The 24,389-nt window shown below is 36.5% G+C and overlaps 1 protein-coding gene across 7 annotated transcripts in view; it reads left to right on the forward strand.

The window, feature by feature from the left end:
- The window catches only part of KCNT2 (potassium sodium-activated channel subfamily T member 2), a 151,189-nt gene that overhangs the window by 26,375 nt on the left and 100,425 nt on the right, over positions 1 to 24,389 (forward strand). For 6 of the 7 annotated variants that reach the window (XM_056355486.1, XM_056355487.1, XM_056355480.1 and 3 more), the window contains 5 exons: positions 8,417 to 8,496; positions 16,051 to 16,150; positions 19,062 to 19,118; positions 19,993 to 20,041; positions 21,934 to 21,993. In XM_056355486.1, coding sequence (XP_056211461.1) covers positions 8,417 to 8,496; positions 16,051 to 16,150; positions 19,062 to 19,118; positions 19,993 to 20,041; positions 21,934 to 21,993 — 346 coding nt within the window. The remainder of the gene's footprint in view (positions 1 to 8,416; positions 8,497 to 16,050; positions 16,151 to 19,061; positions 19,119 to 19,992; positions 20,042 to 21,933; positions 21,994 to 24,389) is intronic. The other variant, XM_056355484.1, reaches the window with a different exon arrangement.

A 24,389-nucleotide genomic window follows, 5' to 3' on the forward strand; every position in this document is an offset into this window, starting at 1 on the left:
CTTTTTGACAGTAGTTGCCAACATTATTAAAAAAACCAAACCAACAAACATTCATGCTGTTCAGGTATGGTTAATTGGCACAACTACATACAACTGAACAGTATCTGGACAAAAACTCATGAAGCATACCCCATTACAGATTTACAGAGTTGCAAATTACAGATATTCAGATTTACACACTTGAAAAGCATGGCATAGTGGATTTTTATTGCAGTAACTCTGTGCTGTAGATACTCTACACATGAAGTATTTTTGCCCAGAGATTAAAGAGAGCTGTTTTCATTTGCAGTTAATTCACTTTAAAATATGTTTGCTTTCCCCTCATTGTAAGCTTGGTGGGTGGGGTGGGGTGGGGTGTTTATGAAAAAATAAAAGAGGAGAAAAAAATGAAGGAGGAAAAGAAAAACAGAACCCCCCTCCCTGAAAGTTTCATCGAACTTGTCAAATATCTTCCTTGTGTGATTTTCTTGCAAATTTAGCTTAAAACGGCGCTATTTCTTTATGCAGTATTCACATTTGATTTGTTAACATTCCAGTATTAGGCAATAGATTTGAACAGGAAAGTGTATTTGCAGTAAAGTTCAGAGTGTGATATTTGCAGGGCCACTAAAATGGAGAGGGAGATTGCTCTGAAGTTTCTTTCCCCCACAGTAAAACGTTGTAGTATTTTCTGTTATGGTTTAATCTCAGCCAGCAACTAAGTACCACGCAGCCACTCATCCACTTCCCTCCCCCCTGCCCAGTGGAATGGAGAGGAGAATCAGAAAAAGGTAAAACCTGTGGGTTGAGATAGGAACAGTTTAATAATTGAAATAATAATAAAAAAATTATAATAACAACAATTGTAATGAAGAGGAGGGAGAGAGAGAGGACTAAAACCCAAGGGAAAAACCAAGTGACGCCCAACACAGTTGCTCACCACCCGCTGACCGGTGCCCAGCCCCAAGCAGCGACTGGCAGCCCCCAGCCAACTCCCCGCAGTTTCTACACTGAGCATGACGTTCTATGGTATGGAGTAGCCCTTTGGCTAGCTTGGGTCAGCTGGCTGGCTCTGCTCCCTCCCAGCTCCTTGTGCACCTACTGGCTGGCAGAGCATGGGAAACCCAATTAGTCCTTGATTTAGAGTAAGCACGACTTAGGAACAACTAAAACATCAGTGTGTGATCAACAGTATTTTCCTACTAAATGCAGAACACAGCACTGTACTAGCTACTAAGAAGAAAATAAACTCTATCCCAGCTGAAACCTGTTTTAAAGGACACTTTAAAAAAAAAGTTTCTAATGACAAAGAACACAGATTGAACAGGTGTAAAAGTGACATGATAATTCCTTTTTGAATTTGGATGACTTCCTGTGAATGGGGGATTTTTTTTTTTAAAGGAGTATTATATTTTGATTGAAAAGCATGCATGCTACCTACCACTGAGTCTCAGTCACTTTCTATCAGTCTTCCCTTAAAAATCTTCCCCTCAAAGAAATGCAAAAAATGAAGATATTTTGCAGTGAAATTTTGAAAAATAATGTAATTTTGTATCTCTACTGCTGTATTATTAAATTGCTGCCATGGATCTGTACAGGTTTTTACAAAGACAGCTTTATATAACTGAGGCCAGGAACATGGCAGGAACATAAAAAGGAACATGAAGCTGACTCACAATCAGATTTTAAAATATGTTTGTATTTATATACATAAAATTATAGATATACTATTTAAATTGTGCAGAAGAAAATGTTAATTAAGGGCTGAAATTTTTAGTATTCTGGCTTTTGAACAAGTGAAGAAAAAGTTTGCTTTTACATAGAAAATATTTTCTTGTGGTTGCAGGTGCAAATTTTTATGTTGTGCAACCTGAAAAATTCAGTTTTGCCTATTGTCTGGTGCTGTCTTAGATTTGTTTCCATTGAAACAAGCAGCACTTACTGGAAGGATACAGTAAGAAGTGTCTGAGCTTACATACATTTCTAAGCTATGAGGTCCTTTATTCTGTAACTTGTGATTAAAGTGAACTCAGTGTGTGCCATTTCTATCTTCATTAATACAGAGATTTTTTACAGTGACACCATAACACCTGATCTCTATAAACCCATCAATTATGGTAACATCCAGTTACAGAATCAAGCAAATGTAGGTATGTCTGGAAAAACTTCACCAGCTAGGTTAACTCAGATTCACTGGTTTAGAAAGTAACTTCTAAATAAATACACCCATAGAAAAAAAAGGAACAAAAGGAACACCACGTACAGATGTTATAGCATTACACTCTAAGTAGATGACCAAACGTGTCTTTGTTCCATGACAGTTCAAAGTTGAACCAGACAATTATGCTGTGCAGGAGGTTCTAGAGGGGTACTGCAAGAATTTAGTTTGGAAAAATAAAGAGATAATAAGTAATACTTCATACCACAAGGCAAGGCAATTGTTAGAAGGTGTAGAACCTGTGTTCTATCATGTACATTCATGATGTTAGGTATTATAAAGAATCTATAAGACAATACTACATGAACACAGTTCTGCAGAGATCTTTAAAATATTCATTGGGTTATTCATAATAAACAGATAAAATCCCCTGTCCGAAGACCTTATACCCATCAGTTTTAATTATGCTGACTTGTTAGAATTCATCTGTAAGAAAAAGCAAGGCCATTTGCAAGCGTTAGGTTTCATTAGCATTGTGCATGGCAAACGGCTTCAGTAAGTGTATAGCTTTTAAAGACTAAAGTACCCAGAAGAATGTTGGGGTCCTGATCTCCACAACTTTTTCATGTCATGTTCACACTGCAAGAATAGACTACCAGATGGCATCTTTCCTGTCTTTCCAGTAAGTGGGAGGAAACAAGAACGCTGCCTCCCCCAGTTACTACCATTGGCTTTGGGGTGCTGTCATTCAGCAGGAAGAGGAAATGGAAAAACTCAGAACTTTGTGTTGAGTGTTCACGATGACCTATGCAACTGATGACTGATTTCCTACCAGAAACAAATAGAAGGCCACCTCAGGTTAAGAACCAGTAATGGAAAAGTGCTGGTCTTACAACCATTTCCTTCAGCACAAGATGATGAGTTATTATTACAGACAAGCAGTCTCCATCTGTCATATGGATTCTGATGAAACAAACAGGCCTGGAAAGTCAAATGACCATTTTTCTTTGAAGTTCTAAACAAATCAGTGTTCCCAATATTTAAGAACTTGCAAAACTTCAAAAAGAAGAGAGCTGCTACCCAAGACAGTCATCATTAAACTACATTAATCTTTCATTAAAGGCTAAAAGAAAAAAATGCCCATTTTCTTTTTTTGCAGTAAAATAGGCTCTGACAATAGCAGTTCACTTCAGCACTGTTTTCTGATTGACTGAGTACCAAGCAAAAAATGAATTCCAAATCAAATATAGAATAAATGCAGTTTATTATATTACAATATAATAAAGGAAAATAGCATGCAATATGATAAGAGGAAGCAGTACTAGTTATTATGCATGATACGATAAAAGAGCAATAGGTGCAAATCATCAAATCATTGCTGCAAAGCTTTAATGAGACTAAGGAAAGGAGACACCGCCAGTTCCCACCCCAACATCACCCAGGCCCATCCTTTGGCTGGGAGCCCCGTGGGAGCCAGCACCAGGAGTCTCTTGGGAACTGGGAAATTCCTATGCAGTGTGCTTGCCTGTAGGTGAGGCTTCTGGCCCAGTCCCGCAGCTTTCCTGCCTTTACGCTCAATGAAAACCAGAAACAGGTTACACACCTGGTGTATACAAACTTGTACGCTTATGCCAAGTGCAGGTGTGCACTGTCTCATGATCTGTGAGGGTCACACATGCCAGGGACGTTGCCCAGATGCTCGAGCGCGGTGGAGTTCCCACCATGACACAGCTGCATGCAGTATTATTGTCGGGATGGTCCTGCTCACATCTTGCTTGTTCAGGGGCTCAGGACAAACAGTACCTGCTCATTAAAGTTGTCCTTGATCTCCCTGAGCTCCCTGTCCAAGTTAAACGATTCCTAACTAAAGACAAAGGCTTTTTCATAAGCAGTAATCGATTTAATAAATTTTCACCACAAGCACCTATCTAGACCTTACATAATATACTTTCAGGTTTGAAATCTAACAGGATTTCACACATACTTGATTGGCAAATCCTAATAAAAAGCATATTGTGTCTGTATTACAAGCCTCTTTTTGTAGGAAAAACATGAAATATCCCTTCCCGTCAAGATGGATTTAAATAAATGGATCTGGTTTTCTTCAGCTTGGCTCCATTTGTACATTTAATATCTTTTCTTGATTCCAATGTCAAGAATTAGTAAGCATTTACAGCTTTTAGTACACACGTAGTGAGAAGTCCCAACTGATACTTTCATTTTTGAAGGGATTATTTCTGCCAAATCTGCTATTTTCTAACATAGATGACAATTCGTAGTTTTGAGGGTGCAAGGTAATACTGTTACTATAGTAAAGCATGGCTACAGAGTTAGAGTGACATTGTATATAACAACAGAAAAATGCAGACGGATTGGTCCCAGTGCTTTACAGTCATGACAAGCAGTGCTTTGTGTTAGTGCCCTTGGCATGAAATAGTATTTTCCTGCTATACTTCGTGGTACATGAAAACGTACTTCTCAAATGATGTCTTCACTGAATTAGAAGAGCATGATGTATACTGGTACTTCGGGTAGTTAAGGATGCTTCTTACAGTTTTGAAATATTCCATCGGCATCACTATTCTTAGATTTTAAACTAGAAGACCACTATTAATACTATTCATACTGTTTAATTTTAAGAAGGTTAAAAAACCCACACTGTTTTCAAGGGAATCATGTAACTTCAGTTGTTTTTGCCACAAGTATACCAACCATGTATTTGTGCATTTTTAATAAAGCAAGAGTCAGTAAAGCGTAAGACCTGTTCTCTTGGCTTCCAAAAGCAGCTTTTCATATTCAGTGCCTACCACATAAATAGGAAAAATCAGAAGCGATTAACTGGCTGCATACACAAAATCCTTATGTTCATCAAACATTTCTGTCCCAGTAACCATCACCAAGGAGAGTAGCGTTTTAATCCTTCAGCTTGATTTCCTTTTGGTCAGGAACTACTTCTTTCACAGGAAAGTAAAGAACATGGAGCAGAAATTGTTAAACTACGCTAAATTACTTACACTAGAAATACAGAACAAAACCAAACCTATTCCATAGGCTAGATGAGCTATGCACACATATACTATCAGCGTGTACTGCATGTGTCCCATTTTAACAAAACCATTTGCTTGCAATCAAATTCCAACAAGTATTTATCCTGCAACAGAGAAGTTTTGTATAAGTATGTGACAATGAATTTAACGCACTCACTTGAAACATCCAATTAAGTTCAGGAAAAGATTGTTGAAGCCCTTCACTACTACTACTAAATGATTTTGATTTTACAAGAGAAGTTCAGAATTTTTTTGTGTTATATTCCTGAAACACTCCTTTTCTAGGTTACACTTCATGGTGGGAAAAATAGAGAAAAGAGCAAATACTTGAAGTAGAATTTTAATCATTAAACTATAACACAAATGTTCATGTAGAATGAGTGTTCTCCCTAAAAATGAAAAGCAGAGTATTGGGAAGCAACAGTATCTGGAGGTTTCTGCCCTTAACCTGCCAGTGGCTTCTTCAGCCATTCATTTTTAGCTTTACTTAGCGAATGGTAACCTTCGAGAAACAGAATGAAATGTTTTCTGTCTGGTAGCCAGGGTATCATGAAAGTGTACATTGATTATAGATGCATGATAATGTATTTCCTGGAAATGTAGAAGGCTGATACAGTCTTAAGTAAGTTTAAAAAAAGTCAGGGGAAGGAGAAGGTGGAGTTGAGCCACAAAAGTGGTATTAGCAGTGTTTGTAATCCATTTTGCCATGGAAACTGCAGCTCTGTGGAATCCCAGTCTGCTCTGAGCGCAGGTTGCTAAGAAAAGAAAAGTAGACAGCTGTTAGAAGGCTATCAGAGCAATTCATAATGCTAGTGATAGGAGGGTGATTAGCTCCCACATCCTCTTTCCTCATTATCATTAAATCATGGCTTACTGTTAACATGTTGTTCTTTCACAGTGACTACTGTAATTTTCTTGCTCAAAAATTAGTTTAAAATGTGTAAAAAAGATCGCTGATACTGTGCACCTTTTAAATAACATCCCTTACTTCAATAGCTTGTGCCACTTTGTTTACTTACTGAAACATGTCCTTGAAGATTAAGTATATACACTTAGCATGTGGCAGCTGCCAAATCATGGGAAGTGTTTCCCACTAAAATTGTCACTGCATTAATGACAGCCAGTAAGTACCCTGGGAAATGTGCAGAGAAGAACTGAGGCAGAGCTCAGGGCCCCACAAACCTGTTCACATAACAGTAAACCCCTGGACATGCTTCCTTAACTTGCCTTAGGGGTACCGACTGTCGAAACTGCACTGTTGGTGGCAACAACTCCTGCAGTCTTGAACAGCACAACACTTAGTTCATATATAAGCTCAGGAAAAGCCCCAAAACAAGTTACTCTTCATCTGATGGGTTTTTCCTCAAGTTTGGTAGAAGTTTCTAGGACATTCCTCTGGGCCCAAGCTCTCTGGAAGATGCAGCTGCAGCTACTCTTAGTTTAAAAAGCAGGGGGTAGGTGGGTTCCTCCTCATTAATTCCAACTGCTTAAACTTCTTTACCACAGAAAGGGTAGAGCTGGATAGGGCAGGAATCTGGTCTGGGCTAGGGGTTGCTCTTACCACTGTGTCAGAGGTGTCATTACACAGAAATGCATTTGAACTTCTGTAAGTTATAGAGCTTGGTTCCAATACAGATTCTTAAAAATAAGGTTATGTTTTTTCTTCTTCTGAATAGGAAACCATGTAATTATCCATTCTACAAGGAACACTACAGTACACCACACCAAAGCAAAGTGACTAGCTAAAATTAACTGACCTCACTGAGTAAGTCATAGGGAGCCGCCTTTTCATGACTTGCTGTCCCTGTCCTACAAAGTGATAAGTAAGCAAGCATGCAAAAACTGCATTACCCACGATGTCATCCAGTCTGGGCCCATAACAAAATAATCCTCCAGTTCCACAAGTGTACAGAAATATGCAGTATTAGACAAGTATGAGAGGAAGATAGAGACTATAGATTAGGTAAGATTATACAAAAATTGTTTCAGCGAAGGCTTCACATGCAAGAAGGGAAAAATTAAAGTCAGGATCTTGCTTGAAAAACATATAAGAGCAAGTAATTGAAGTACAGTCATTTGATGAAGGAAAGACTGCTGAAAAGAAATGCTCAAAGATCAAGTATGTCTACAAACAAAAGGTACATGCAGTTTTGCAACAAATGATGGTATACAGAGCAAGCCAGAAGGAAGTAACTCACTTTTGTGATGTTGCTTAATTCTTTAGCAACAGTAGAGCAGTTCTCAAACTGAGCACTGATTTCTCAGGAAGGCACAGAAATTCTGCTGGGGTAAAGTGTTTCACTGCTGGAGGAGAACTGGGATTGGCGAGGGAGACCAGTCAGTTGGGTAGAGCAGGGACTTCAGTGGAAATGGAACTAACTAATGCTGTGTGGTGCAGCTCCACAAGTGTGGAATGGCCTAAGTTTTTGTATACAACTAATGCATACCTTTTCCCCTTGCCAGCCCCTGAAACAGTTTTTTCTCTCTTCTAGTCTGTAGAACTATTGCATGGGTTGTACTCGGACTGAATTGAGGAGCAGAAACATGAAGTACATCCTGGCAAATTCAGGAGGAAGGAAGGGAAAAGATGTTACTGTTGCTTTAATATAATGAGGAAGGGGAGCTGTTTTCTATACGATAGTGTATGTTTGCAACATAGCTTTGCTTTCAGGTCTCAGTATGCCATTGTGACAAAAGCGAAGTTCAGAGAGGGTGGCTTGTTTGGTGCATGAGCATTTTACGAAAGATGGATACAAACAAGTGAACACTTGGCTGAGAAATGAACACTTAGTAGAGATACAAACAAGACAGAAAAAAAGAAGGATCATTGACATGCCAATTTTACAGGAATGGAGTTAAACTGAGATGGAAGGTTTAACCTGAATATCAAGGAAATCTCCCTTACAAATATGCAGATATAAGAATAGTCTTCCAATGACAATATGAAAACCATAGATGCTTCTGATTTTGCAGTGTAGAGTATCCAAAGACTATGAAAATGATTCTGCATGTAAAGGGGATAAACTAAAATTTTTTAGTTTGTTGGGTGGTTGGTTGTGTTTTTTTTTAATCTTTCAACATTACGCATTCAAATTCAAGTGAGCTCTTTACTGAACACTCTCTATATGTTCCTCCAGTTATATATAAAGAACAGGTGATTAGCATAATAATTTTGAAAAAAATAACTTATTATCTTTCATATTCAATTCTAATACTTCCTTTTATATTTCAGGGTGCAAGTTGAATTCTATATGAATGAAAATACATTTAAAGAGAGACTAAAGCTCTTCTTCATCAAAAACCAAAGATCAAGTAAGCAGTTGGATTAATTTCTGTTAAGCATAATTGTGATACTTTGAGTAGAATCCAATTCCATTGAAGGCAACAGAAAAGTTATCATTCATTCTCTTCTGAGCTAAAATTTTACCCTGTAGAGGAGTCAGTTTTACATAATATCCAAAACAAATTCAGCAAGTGTTACTTAAACTTAAAACCAACATGCTTTACTGCATAGGTTCAAATACTTAGTGACTTGATTTTATTCCTGTATCATGATCAAGTTGACCATTTTGCATGGATCTGACATTGCAGTGCTCACTGACAACTCATGATTGTATGTCTAGGAAAGCAAAGAGCCTCTAAGATGCTGGAGGAAAAAAATCTGCAGAAGTACGTAGCTTTTTGAAGTGTTCAATTTTATTAAGTATTCCTAAATAAATTTCAAACTTACTGTGTACTATGAAAATCAATTTGGAAAGGAAACTAATGGGGACAACATACCTCCTTCTTCTGAATGTGGTACCTCAGAAAGGTGGTCCTTCTCTTTAGTCTGATTTAACGATATCTTCATTGACATAAGCATTTCATAGGCCATAATATGAATTAAGATATCTTTTTATATACCTCCATGCAGCTGGTCAAAGGGAATAGAAGCATGGTATATTATGAAAACTTGATTATACCAGTTGAGGTCATAGCTGAGAAGAGCAGTAACTGCCCTCAATTTTCCTCTGTGTAGCAGGATTGAATTTACCTCCGTTTGCCTACATCTGTAAGGAACTAAAACTGCAATAGTTTTATACATAAAGCTTTTAGAATAGAAAGAATACATATTGGCCTTTGTAATACAATTAAGATAGTCCCATAGCTTTGTGTCTGGGAAAAGGACAGAAAAGAAAAAAAGGAAGGACTTTACTTTTTTGGTGTCTCAATCTAAAAAAACCCAGACAAAACAAAATTTGGGAGACTGGATCAAGTTTTTTAAAATAATACAGAGCATCAGACCTTCTATCAGTAACAGAGCATCAGACCTTCTCTCAGTAAGAGCTAGCTTTTTATTGGTTAAGCTTCTCTAACTTTCCAAGTTTAAGAAGCAAAATTCTCCTGAGGAAAAAAAAAAAGGCACTGTGCTGTGAATAACTGGTATTTTCAGTTTGGGCTTTGGATTTATTTGCCTGTTTTGAGCTGGAAAATTGGGTTTAACAAAGCTGCTGGAGGTTAATCCATGGGGAAAGCTTTATTTATTACACCTACATAGACACACAGGGGAAAATTAATCTCAATTCAGATGCCTAAATACCTTAGAAAGCAGAGGACTGCCTCTGCTACTAAATGATGTGGATAGCCTTTAGACTATATTCTCTTCTAAACTTCAGATGAGACATAGGTTTTTTTACATTTTTTATAGATTTAACTAGATTTGGTTGGTAAAATTATTTTCTAATGATACTTTTTATTTGAAAGAAGTTTCTTACTCTGTATTAGCACACTTTAGAGCTCTGTTATTGCATTTTGGCCAATATGAAAAGAATGTGTACAAAACCTCCGTATGCATAGAACAAAGAAAGGAGATGTGTGAAGTACAATTTCATACTCCATTTTATGTTTACAAGTCTGTGTTGCCAAAAATGAGGTTTTGCATCTAGATTGAGGAGTCTTTCTCCATAGAGATACTAAAAACTGTCTAAACACAGTCCTGGGCAACAAGCTCGAGATGGCCCTATGTGAGCAGGGGGTGTTGGACAAAATGACCTCCAGAGGTCCCTTCCAACTCAACCATTTTGTGATTCATTAGAAATAAATGAATTTAACTGAATTTATATTTTAAATGTAATTAATTGCACTGTAATTTCTCAAATGGTTTTAGTTCTCTTCTACTTTTCTCCTGTGACTTTACATGTCTAAGTATTTTGTATCTTTATAGCCTTTGACTTACGACATTGTTGATATAGTGTGTAATGGAGTAAGAAATAAAACAGAAAAAGCATCCTACACTAGAAAAGAGCATTACTCCTGGCTAGAAAGGCAGTCAGAAGGTGTAAGCAATAAATAGTTTTTTTTAGTTTCTGATCTAGTCCACAAAACAAGAATTTGACGTGGTTTTGTTTACTTACTAAGAACATTTATAAAGTTATGACCTGACTCATTCTAAATCGCTTTTCACTGATAAGGTGGGAAGGTTCCAAACAGTACCTTCTGGCTTACATGAAAGAATGTTTTTCCCTACTTTAAAATCTTAACAAAGTTAGAAAAACCCACATATATACAGTTACCTATTTTGATGGCAGAACGGCAGACTCTGTGCATCTAAAAATAGATACATTTATGATCATCAGCACAAAAATTAAACCAGAAGTTCATTAATTAGTATGAATTTATAGCCTTTCCTTTGCCAAGTGCATACCCTTCTGGCTAAGCACATTAACGGAATTGTCATAAGTTACTATACTGGGACATCTCTATTAGGTTATGATTGGGTAAGTGTGATATATGGGTCCAAAGGAGATGAATGATGTGGAATTTTATTTGAAAAAAGCAAGAGAGTGTAAAACAACTGTTAATTCATCTTGTTGGAGATGGGTTCATGCTACAGACAAGTAGCACAGGAATTTTCCTTCTTGGCTTGCTTGATGATTGCTGGAAAAATCCAGATTCTGATGAATTCTCCTATGCAGTGATACCATACAGTACAAGGTAGATTTTTTAGAAGAATGTTGGTTTTGATTAACAAATAAAAACACAGTAATGAGTTCGTCCTGCACAGCTAGTAGAGACACTGTCATTATGGGCACCTTCATTCCTGACAGGTCCTCAGGAGAGGACTCCACGGAAAATTTAAGAGATGAGATGTTTTATCTATTGTTGAATTATGCAGCTGGTTCATGGAAAGTAAGTTGGAGAATGAGGGTGCTTACTGTACTTACAGCACCGTATGGCATGGGCATGGCATTTCCCACTAGAATCCCACAGGTTACCCAAGCACTGCTACTGGTTTTCATGATAGAAGAAGCTTAACCAACAACTGGAACTTAAACAAGACAATTTTCAGGAGAATCAAAGAGGAAATACAGCAGAATTATTACTGTGCTGAGTGAAAAAATAAAAAAAAAATCCTCAAATCGGAGTGTTCAGAATTGGTAAGTGCAGTCAAACACTCCTTCTGCTTATGCAGATCTTGGTTCATGTCCAAATACTTGCATTCAGAATCCTCTAAAATAATCTGTGTTCTTGTCCAAATACTCACAACCAGAGTCCTCTAAAATACCATCTCCAAAATCCTGCTGTTCAGATAGTAGCCTGCCACTCATTCAGTCCTCCATTGAAATTAGAGGATTCTGTTGCCCAGAGGTAAGAGGGAGTTGATAAAGATACTGCCCTTTAGATCTTTTTTGGTGTCTGTGAGAGCGCTGAAAACCTTCCTTCACATACAAAAGATGTAATTGCTATAATTGAGAAAGTAATTGTCAGTAGTATCAGCATATTTTCAGATAACTAAATCAAACTACCCGTGTTCACCAAACAGTTTTTGCTAACCACTAAGACTTCAGAAGTGAATTTAACACATCAGAGTGTAATATCATGTGATTTTTTCAACTAACAGTCAACTCTAGAATTTATATGAAATTTCTACCAAATACTATTCTGATGCAAATCATGTGCAGACTGGTAGCATGAAATATCAAGCATTTAATTCATTATTCTAATTTTGGAAGTATTTCTGTAAACTGATAAAACAAGCCTCCATGCATGTCTAATGTCATCCTAGCTTCCACTCAGTCTTCTGCAGATGTCTAATCGAGTTCAACCAATGCATGAAAAGCTTTTTACAAAGGTGTCAGCCAGCCCTCTGCCAAAGAAAGAAAGGGGGGGGGAGGGGCGAGGGGGGAGATGACATATTGGTATGACTTACTTGTACTTGCCAAGATCACACACTGTATTATCACAGCATAAAGTAGGTCTCAAAGGGAAAAAATAAGCAACGTTTCAGTTTGGAGGAGAGGGAATGAAAGAACCACCACCAGGATATAAATCATAAACAGTATATTTTGATCTAACTTCCCAAGCAAGCTGCTACTGAGATGGTTTTTCCTAAAAAACAAAAATATGTTACAGACTTACGGGAAAGGAATAATGGAAGATGATCGTAAAATCTTCTGCTGCCATCTCTGTCACTGTTGCTTTGGTTTAGATCAGCTCTGTAAATGAGAGGATTAATCTCTGAAAATGCTTCTGAGGGAAGCATTAAGAATTTGTAATAAAAGTGAAAGTCAGTCAGCAACTGTATTACTGTACTTAAAAATTCCTGCAAAAAAGAGCAAATACTTGTCCAAACTGAGAAGGAAGCATTAATGTCTGACGTAGTTACATGTGTTTCACAGAACAGATTTTGAACTGTTATTATCAATTTGTTCTTTAAAGAAGACAAAGGATGTGACACTGTGGTTACACGGACACAGTGAAATTACGGTCTAATTAAACAATACATAAGTGGGTAACAGTGTATGATTGTTGTATCTGAATACAAGTTTCAGACACCAGTGTCAAAACAGAGATACTCTGTGCAAATGACCCTGCTACTTGAACAATCTGGCTGCAAATGGAAAAAAAGAAGTTAAGTAGACCGTGTTGATCCACTGACAGCATGTAAAGTGGAAGACGAAAATAACCAGCAAAAAGAAATATGAAATGCTTTCTTTGTAACAGAGTAATAAACAAAAACTTATTTTAAATACTTGCTCTAGTGATTGTCCCCTCCTTCCCATATTTGAAATCCTGTATCCCCGTGATAGTGGAATAAATGTGTTTCTTCCAACTCATAGGTGACACCCCCAACTATGAGGTTACAGAAGACTTCCACGAGAGACAGTACTTATTTGGTAGTCCTACATTAATTACTAAAGCATTGGTGGGGATGACTAATCCTACTCCCTCTGACAGCACATCCTATGTCTAAAGGCTGAGGCATGCAGAACTAGGAGAGGTGACCTTCTGGAACAGGATAGACTTGAAGCCTGTTCTTCCGTGCTTCCATTGTAGTAACTGACCCAATCACACACGGTACCAGACCTATCCTATTGCCTTACTTTATATATAACCCAGTCCCTGACACGCCCTTTATATCTACACTAACAAGAACCCTAATATGAAAATGTCTGGTGTGAAAACCCTGCCCGATATTCTGTCAGGAACAGCCATTCCTGTGGGGATACCCAGAGTCTGAAGCGCGTTTAGGCATAGCCTGGAATAGACTGATGGAACTTCAATATGTGAATAATTAAGTAGTTCTAGATTTGTCAGGACTAAAATTTGAGACTTAAGAATTTAAGGCAGCAGGCAGGATCATGGGTACCTTTTATGGATGTAGTTGAAAAGCACCATTTTCTTTGGGCATCTAAACCAACACATAATTAGAAACCAGGTCATTATCAATGCAGAAAAGAAGTGTTTCACTCTAGGATTAACATTTACAGAGCTAAAAAACAGAAGAAAGAAACAGCAGACTTTTATACTTATCTAAGAAAGTTAGACAGCATGAAATTGGTGAGGAAAAGAAATCCTGGTGGGCTTTTTTATTTGGGGTGAGGTGTTTTTTCATTTATTTTTTTTAACATTATCTGCTTTTCCTGTTGTAATAGTCTAGTTGTTATGGCAACCATTCATACTCTAGCAGACTTGCACAAAAGGGTTAGTACAGACAAAGAACTCATGTTTTCTTCAGCAACAGTTCGAAAAAGCTGCAAAAAAAAATGATCATAGCATTGTCCAAGAAAAGGTGTCTTCCTAGCATGACAACACACTTTTCTACCTTCTATAGCCTCTCACCCCGTTTACTACTTCAACATCTTCACTCATGTTGCGGAATAAATAGTCTCTGGCTAATGACTCTTGACAGGGCAGCAGGATCCGCTAGGTTAATGTTCACAAACCTAACTGCCAATAACAGCTGTGGGGCTTCTCATGGTTGGGACCACAGGATTTTAATCCCTAGTTTACAGATGACAAGGTGCTGTAAAAGTCCATCCAGATCTCGTGTCATAACTGCAACTTCACAGTTAAAAGTAGCAAGCAGTGTTGTGTAATGAGCTTTAAGATTTCTTTCAGCAATTGCATGGTAGAATATTTAAAAATCTGTTTCCTATTTTTCTGTGTTTTCTTTAGGTTGCATTTTAATGGGAGGGGAACTAGTAGATAAAAAAGGAGATTTATCAGTTTTATCTGTAAGGTGTTCATTTTGAACTTGGGACTGAGTAAAGTGAAAAAGTATGTAATATTACCATAAGGTAATTGTGATTCTTTCCTTCAAAGGGAATGTATGCATACAGCTTTGGGTATATACAATAAAGCTGTAGTTCTGAAGCCATAGAAGTAATTACATTGAGTTCAGCAGACCTGCTAACATATTTGCAACAAACAATAAAATATATTATCTTTACTATGACTAGGCGCAAATGAAGTCACACCTTTGTAAGGCTTGGTCAGTAGAATTCTCCTTTGGACAGAAGGGTTCATCATGCAGAACTGGACTCTCAGTTCACAAGACTGGAAAAAATTGATGCCTAAAGTGACCTCCCCCCACTTAACTTTAGTCAATTGACAGTTTTAACTTAATTGGTGAACAAAAACTTAAACCCAAGAGTTAGATACAAATATTTACATAGGCAAAATTTTAAGACTAGTGAATTTAATAGCAAGACTGAAAATCTAAACTCTAATCCTCTAATGACTGCAAAATCTGATTAAAATACAGTGAAGCTCCACTGTAGTAGATGATGGCTCCAGTAAGCACTGAAATAAATTGCCCATGTGATAGAAGCAAGTGTCCATGCGGATCCCTTTGAAGGAATCTTGTCTTTGGACCTATGTTTGTGGGAAATACTGTAATATTTTGTGATAGTATTTGTGATGTATCTTTTCAGCGAGAACATTTCAATATTCATATGGTCTGTAGAACAAGTTGTTGATTCAGTTCAGTTGTGCATTCAGCATGACTTTCAAATGCCTGGATTCTTGGACATGTAATTATGCAACTTCAACATGAAATAGCTACGGTTTAATATGTGTAAGTTGGGGTAGTATTAATATGTTCTGTATGAGAAGCTACTCCATGAAGACTTTAAAATATTAATATTTAAAAAAATTGCCATTGTATATCCTCTGCCTATGGTTGAAAGTATGCCTTCTTCATGTTGCTGAATCTTGCATGTCAAGTACCGTATGTAGTTCTGGTTCCCCTTTCAAGAAAGTGGACTTGTAAAACTATGGAAGACCCAAAGAGTGGCCTCAGGAAAGATGAGTGGCATAGGCTAGGTTCAGACAAATCACTGAGTAGTTCTTTGTATTAAGACAGACTTGAGTCTTAACCCAGGGATTCCTCGAAGCTCGAAAGGTGTATTTGTGCCTGACAGGCTTATTCTTACATTCTGTATGCTATGGCGATCGCCAGTATCAGGGACAGGTTACTGGCTAGATTGACCTTTGCTTTGTTACAGCATGGCTTTTCTAGTTCCTTTTAGTTTTATCTGTAAAGTGGATGAATCTGTAAAGAACCTGAATTTATGTCTGTGTTTTCTTTTCTTTTTAAAATAGGTCTGAGGATACGATTATTCAATTTCTCTCTCAAGCTACTAAGCTGTTTCTTATACATAATTCGTGTGCTCCTGGATGATCCTACACAAGGAGTTGGATGGTAATGTGTTTGATTTTTTTTTGTTTCTTTTTTGTTTGTTGGTTTGGTTTTTTTTGTGTTGTGGGTTTTTTTTTAATTATTTTTGCTCTTAAAGCATTGTTTAACTTATAAGAAACGAATTAATGTAATTAATAAATGTTTGATATTCTGTCAACAGGGATTTGATTTTATGTCTTACAGATGTTTTGGAAGAATTATAAAGCTAGTCTTACATCGCGAATGGAAATAAGAACTAAAATAACAATATTCTTTTTTCACTTTACTGCTAAAATAATCCTGACTGCCCAGATACAGTGTGTCAGATACAGTTGTGCAAACTTACATCTTTTGATTGTATTATTACATAGCATTTCTATATATTATGTTTATATTTATAAAAATCACAAATATTTGTTGCCAGTTTATGCAACAATGATTTTAGGATTTTACTTAAATAATTTTACTTTGGATTTTACTTGAATAATTTTACTTAAAACCCCAGATCCCAGAAACAGACAAATACATGAAACTGAGCTTTCATGGAGATGACATTGATGATAATTTTCTAGTCCCCTGCCTTCTCTAAACACTTAGAAAACAGAAAGGCCAAAAGTGTATTCCATGCTCATGCTGATCTATGGTGATAATGTGTGATTTTGCACACCTACAGTTGTCAGTGTGGCATTCTATGTGGGTCATTGGGTACTCTGCTCCCTCCCCCGCCCCCATGTGTTATACAATCAACCAGTTGTAGAAGAAATTATATTGATAATTTATTCAATTGTGTACTTCAGTTGTATTTGTATCCTGGATATATTGCATCTTCTCAATTCCAAATGCTAATAAGCACCACATTTTATTAACTTACTTGCTTTCACTTCATTTGATTCTGTCGGCCTTAAATACTGAAAGAAGCAAAGCACAGATGAAAATGCTAAGCTTAGGATAATAGAACTAGCACTCCTCACACAATGTTAAACAAAGGACAAAAGTATGAGTTCCAATTTTAATATTTGAAAATCAGTTAAATTTGATAAGAGTAATACTATAAAAAATCTAGTACACAGGAGAAATACTACATTTTACAAGAACAGAGTCCAAAGCAAGGTATTGGCTTTACTCAGCAGTGCATGAGAGAAGGATGTGTGAATTGAAAGTACAGAAGATGCATTTGAGAAAATTTTTGTCAAGATTTATTGTAAGAAATTAGAACATTTGAAAAAGGGCCAGAAAAAAAATCTTCCTGGAAAAGCGAAAGATATTTTTTGTCTCTGCATGTATCTGAGAATGTCTCTTCAATGAGAGGAAATGTGCAGGGAGGAAGCGAGCAGTAAAGATTTTGCAAAACCTTTGTGATGGAGAAGAGAAAATCCATCCTTAGAAATTTAGACATAGTAACACAGCAACTCAGGGACTTGAAATTTTACAGCTAATGATAGTTTCTGATACTGTTTTGTTGTAAGAATACTAGTGAGCCCAGATGAGCATATTATATTGCAAGGTTATGTGGGGTACACAGTACAGATTAGAATATCATCACTTCTGCCACGGGTATACTTCAGTACTTTTGTATTCATATGCAAAGATATTTCTGCATCTTGCAGGCAGCTTAATTCCCCAGATGTTTCCTGACATGTCTGTTCCTTCAATCTAAATGTTGAACAATTCACCAACCAGAATTTGTATTTTCTGTATATACTATTCCCTTATATTGTGTTGTGGTACATTTAAGAGATTCTGTCTCTGTATAACATTTGTCTGGCTGAGAAGTTTCAGGTGAGTCATTTCTGCATGCTCACCAAGACCCCAGTCTTAGAAGCTATGCCAGACAAATCAGCCCTGTGCCCAAATGGTACCCTGTTAATGTTAATGCTTTTACCCGTAGAGATCCCAAGGGCTTTATACCTAAACTACTGCCATAATGCGTTCTTACAAATGCACTGTTATGAATTAAAAATAATCCTTTTTAGATACTGTGTCACAGCCTGATGAAAGAAACTACTCAATTTGTTGAGAGCATGGCCACAGAAAACATTATCACCTGGTTGTTTTTAAAGTGACAGTTCTGGGAGGGATGCAAATTTATTTCCTGTTTTTCAGAAATTACTACACAAGTTAGTACCTTACATTTACTCCTTCAGGCACAGTGGGTGTGCAGGGAAGAGCTTAATACATAAAGCATCCTTATTAATGGACACCATTTAGCACCTGTCCCACTCATCGTTGGTAAAAAATACAGCTATTACTAATCTGTGGTCTGCAAATCCTTTTCTGCTGACCTTGTTTGCCAAGGTTAAACAAGGATATTTTTCATTACTTAAATATATATTCTCACATCCTTATATCACCTTTTGAAGGGAGGATTTGTGCCAGCAATTCAAGGCAAGAGAACATCACATGTACATAGCAGCTATTTTTTTAAATAGATGTCACCAGTTTCTTTCTTGAATTAATGCTGCATGAATCTCCAGCCCTCACCACATACTCAAATAAGGATATAAAGTGTAGTTTGATGCAATCTTCCCTATCTTTCCTGACGCTCTTTCTATCCCAGCCTGTCCATGTGATAGGATTTCTGCTGTCTTGATCTTAGTATTTATTGTGTGCTTAGTTCAGCTTGTTAAAGAATAATTTCAGCTGTTTTGTTTTTAAATTGAAACATGTTTGAAAAATCTTTAAAAAATATAACCCAATATGCTTCATAATTCTTTATCTGTAGATATGGAATACATACAAACTACTTCCTAGAAGTTAATTTACTTTTAAAAATGTCTATATACATTGCCTAGGGTTTCAAACTATCACATGCATTTTATAAAACACTTCATAATGTAATTAATATCCCTTTCCTCTCATATGTTTTTATGATCGTGTTCCCATATACATTTGCTAATGAAAATGGACTTTGCATGGATGGCATGACAACTTTCAGTAAGGAGTTAAACCGGAGTTGTTCTAATCAAAACTACACACCTGGAATGATTGACTGGTGAGTTTCTATTTTGAAAAAGCAAACCAAAAGTCCACGTAATGGTGGGAAGGGGAGAAAAACAGAAAGACATATCCATTTCCGTCTGGAATGGGGACATTTTAAGGTATAATAGTGACATTTCCATAACTCTCAAGCAATTACTTCCGTGTTCCTGATTATTCAAAGCTGCCTTTAATATTGTAATTGTTTCTGTGGTTGCATAAGTGAACTGCTGGATTGGATGTTCTTATAAGATCTGAATTCCATCAGTGCTTATACCTTGCTGAAACTCCTCCCCCCCCCCCCCCATTTAAAAAACAATTATGACTGCCAATAAATGAGTGACAGTAAGGTACTGTGCCATTGAGTGTGCCAGATCCCAGTAGTACTGTATCAAGTGCCTATTAATCTTGAATTTAGTAAATCCTAAGACACGAGATTTTTCCAAGATATGACAGCCCCTATGAGTTATGTACTATTTGTGTCATTACACAGAGAGCAAAAACTTCAGGCAAAATAATTGTCAAATTTTTTTCCTACCACAAAATATTATTCCTCTGCATCTCTAGAATCAAAAGCACAACTTGATTTATTCTTTCTGGAATCATAAAGGATGAACTAGCAGCCACTGAAGCCAGGAACAGATTTTGTTGTCACTGGGTGTTGGATTACTCCCATGGGAACTCAATGATTGGCTCTAGATTAGAAATACAAATGTCAATACTCAGTAGATAACTACTGATTTAAAACTTTTATTACTGAGAATTTGTTTAAAAGATAAGGCTGCTCTAATTTCCATTCACGTGTACAAACTTTTTTCCTCTTGATTTTATTCAAAACACTAACTAGATTCTGATTAATTTCATATTTATTTTCTCATTATATTGAACAGGTCTCCTATTATTTGGGTGAATCGAAGCTTGCCTTTATGGGGATTACAGGTAATATGTAAATGGCCAATTTAACTATTTCCATTTAATAAGTGTAGACAATATTGATGAATAGCATTTTAGTGGTGTTAAAGGGTACTTGGAAAAGTTGGTATTAACAAAGAAGTCTACTTGATGGCCAAGTATAACAAAAGCACAAAGTAAAGATAAGCTGATCTGAGCTAACTGATTTGAATTTATATGACTTCACAATATATTTATAAAGTATTAAAGCTTATAACAAAATATTGTAGAATTAGATACCCTTTTGTCTTAGGATTATCGAGCTCTTTTGAGTCAAGTATTCACTGCTCTAATGATGAGTTTAAATTTCATAATTGCTTATGACTAGTTTTTGACATGCTTCATGGGCTTTCTTGTTAAATACATTAGAAAGCTAAAGTTACTTCATGGTATAGAAGCCTACATGTTCAGAGGAGTATGTCACAAAAGGTGCACTACATCAGTGCTTTTGGGGGTCCTGGAGGTCTTTTGAAGTTAGTGGCTCAATCCACAGTCTCCTGGATCCTGCTCAGTTTAAGGAATGCTTTTTTGACTTGTGGACAGTGATGTGGGAATTCTCCTTGTGAAATGCTTTTTTCTAGTAAGAATTCCTTAAGCTTCCAGAATGGTTCTACCATTATATTCTTGCACCATGCTTAGCGCAATGCCATTACTGTGGTTTGTACCTCTATGTAATACACAATTTTACTAAGAGATGAAAAGACCTTTCAATCTCTTGTTCAAAGTATGCATAGTTTGAATAAATTTTGACTTAGACATTCAGATTACTGTATTCAGTTTAATTAAATACTGAGAGATTTATTTGCTTATGGTTACGGTCTTTCTCCAGTAAGTTTATTTGATAAACATAGGACTTTATACGTATGTGTATGCATGTGTATATATATGCCTGCATTCACAGTAAGGTATATACAATAGCTGCAAACAAAGGTATATTTTTTTTAAGTATAACCTGAGTTTATGTAAAACAGTAGTACTTACTTGGAGAAACTAATATATTTTGGTTACATATTTGAATAATTTTCCAATTCACAGCATCTTTTTCAAAACTAGATAATGATATTGAGAGTGAAAGTAGTGTACTCTTCTGAGTTTTCAGTAGTAGTGAGCATTGGTTTAAAATTAGAAATCCTGAGGCTTCTTTGACTTCAGGCTCCAGCTGAATTTGTGTATCTCTTTGATAGAATATTCCCACAATATACATTAAAATAGAAATATTTGCTATGCAGAGGATTTAAGTAAGTTTTGTGGTTATGTAATACGCATAAAGTTTTAAGTAGATTTTTCACCGTTTTGGTATATTTTTCAATTACATAATATGTATACTACATATAATCTTAGTGAAGGCTGGTAAGTTGAGCTCAGTTGCATTTGAATATTAAAATCAATAACTATTAATCTGTATCATTTTTTTGCTGTTTTCAGCTTTCTGAATTGTACACAGTCAGAAAAGTGTTTGTTTTTCCGCACATTCATAATAACCTTTCAGAAAAGTAAAGAGCTGACTAACTTCCATTATTTACAGCTTTCTCTTTCTCTGTCTTCTGAAAAGATCTTGCTACCTTTTAGGAACAGACAACTGAAACTTGAGAAACAATCTGGCAGACTATGTACGGAGCTGTCTAAAAACCATGGAAAGGCCATCCTGCAGGCTCTCTGGAGTGTTAAACTTGGAAAAGAGCAATGAGACTCAAGTCACAGCCGCTGCTTTAGTCAGAAAAATAACAATATTTAAGCTTCATGCTGAATGCTGTTAGCTGAGATGGCTTCAGAGGATGTGTGAAAAAGCTGTTTTTTACTGTCTTTTACTTTTCATTGTAGTGCTTAATGTCATATATTCTTTAGAAGCCAGTATTAATACGTATATTTTATCACTTAAGGTTTCTGTGGCTTTAATAAGTCTCTTTGAAACTCTGCTGCTGAGTTATTTAAGCTACAAGGTAAGTAATTCTAGTTACTTTTAGGTGTAAGTCATCAGAAAAAGTAAGTTAAATGTTTCAATGTAAAATTCATGTGCCTGCACTTATGCCCACACTGATGTACAAGCAGGAAATTAAGAAAACCACACATACAGAGGACAGCCTATTGTCACAGGCAGCCCTAGTCATGTTTCCCAAATTTATATGCAAACACTAATATCTAGAGAGTGGAAGTCAGAAATGAAGTTTCTGGGTTTTTTTTCCGTTGTAATTTGAAAACATTCTCAAATGTGACCTTGATTTTTAGATACTGATTTTTCAAGTGCAGTTTTATATGTCTATCCGTAATGCAATGGACACGATTGTCATTGATGTCAATGCTGTAGCTCCTCAGTATCTGTAACTCAAGTTTCATGCCTCTAAAACTGCACACCAAAAACTAAGCCAAGATAGTACTTTTTGGTTTTTTTTTTTCATTCAATACCTACATACTTGTGTTATCCATCTCTCTGATGCTATTGGAACATCTTTGCAAAATGTCTTGAAATCATCTGGTGTGAATACATTATATTTTTGTATTTGCATTCTCCTTAAAAAGTTATATTTTCCTAAACTTTTTACTCAGTTTTTTTCATTACATTTTGTTATGTGCTGTTCCAGTGAGTTTTAGGTACTCTACATTTTTAGTATCTTCAGGAGAAAGAAGTGATTTATCAAAGTGAATATGAAAAGACTTGGTTTCTAAAGCTAAAAATATCTTGTAGCAAAATCTTTTTTTTTTCCCCCCCTCGATTTTTGAATTATTGACATTAAGTAGCTATCAGAGCCACCACTGGAGTTAGAAGTTGTACTTTAGTGTGCTTATCAAGTAATTATGGCATAAATATTTTTCTTAGTGCCCAATAATGCTAAAAGAATTAAAACTATCTACTGTCTAAAAATTACTCTTCTTAATCCTTATAGCATATACTGTTTAGTTGGAGATTACAGGTGCAAATCAGTTATAGGCAGAAGCAATCCAAAATTAACACATCTAGTGCCAAAACAGCGAAGAGCAATCACAATTTATATTGTTCCTGAGTTTACTGGGCAGCATTTTATGGGCATCCATTATGTTTGTGGTCTGCATCAATTTCAGTGAGTACAGAAGACGAGAGAAATATTGTCAAGTCACCTCCCATGAGCAGTTACTTACTAGTGTGCGATGAGTGTAAAGCTCTACTATCCTGATTTGCTGCATATGCCTGTCACAGAAGTTGAGGTAATTTTATGAGGCTGTCTTTCCACTTCCCATAAAGGAATAAGAGTAATGTAAGAAGAATAATAGTATTCAAATGCACTTTGGCAATCCACCTGATGCAAACACCTCCTTCTCTATGGTCCTGTCCTCGTAGTTACAATCTGGAAATGTCATGATAGAGCCATTTACCCCAGTTTTACAGCAGTCTCAGGAAGCCAAGGTGGCAGTTACTTTGCTCACTGTAAGGCATTTCTGCACTGCCAAGATGACCAAGGGAGTCTCGGTTCATGTAAGTCTGTGACAGATAACTTCTTGCCAACATTTCCAAAGCAAAAGCTTTTCCAAAAGCAATTTAGGCACAAGTCAGAGGATGAGCCAGGAAGAAAACAAGGAAAAGATGATTGTGTTTGCGTTTGTGTCCACATTGCTGGGATTTCACAAATAACCTGTAAAATAAAGCAAGCAGTCATTTGAGAGAATACTCCATGGAATTTACCTTTCCGATATCTGGTGGATGACATCTGAGAAGCGATTCAACGTGCAGAACAGTGAGGGTATAATAGTGTGTCATGCGACTAGGATACAGTTGATTTGCATTTCTTATTGTTTTTATATGGTGAGGAATGCAAAGAATGTAGCACTGTATTACATTGCTGATCACTTGGATCCAAGAATGAGTGGTTCACAGTCTGCATTCTCACAGCGTAACCCATTACATGAGGGTTTGCCCTTGGCCAGATTCTGACAGCTATATACATTAGAACTTTCCACGGCCAAAACTCATCACATAGATCTGGCAGTCCTACTATATCACTGGCACACAGGCAATCTTAGCTACTCTTACCAGTACCGTATGCAAAATGCAGTTTTGCAGAAGACATGATGCATTTGTATGTAGAAGCCAGAATTTACAGCTGCATACATCATTAAGTACCTGGAGCACATCTGTACAGGCATTTTGTGTGCACAAGTAAATTATGTGACATTTCTTTTCTATAATGCAGAAAAGAAACCTCTTAGCATTAAAAATGAGGAAGTTGGTAAAAACACAAAAAGGGTCAGTTGGGAAAATCAAATTTTCTTTTGATTTTATTATTCCTACAAACAAAACCTCAGCTTACCGTCTTATAATTTCATTTCTGTTTGCAGGGCTGCTTATCAAATGAAATATTTAAGG

The sequence above is a fragment of the Falco biarmicus genome, chromosome 11 (assembly GCF_023638135.1).
Source record: "Falco biarmicus isolate bFalBia1 chromosome 11, bFalBia1.pri, whole genome shotgun sequence".
In the NCBI taxonomy this organism is placed as follows: domain Eukaryota; kingdom Metazoa; phylum Chordata; class Aves; order Falconiformes; family Falconidae; genus Falco; species Falco biarmicus.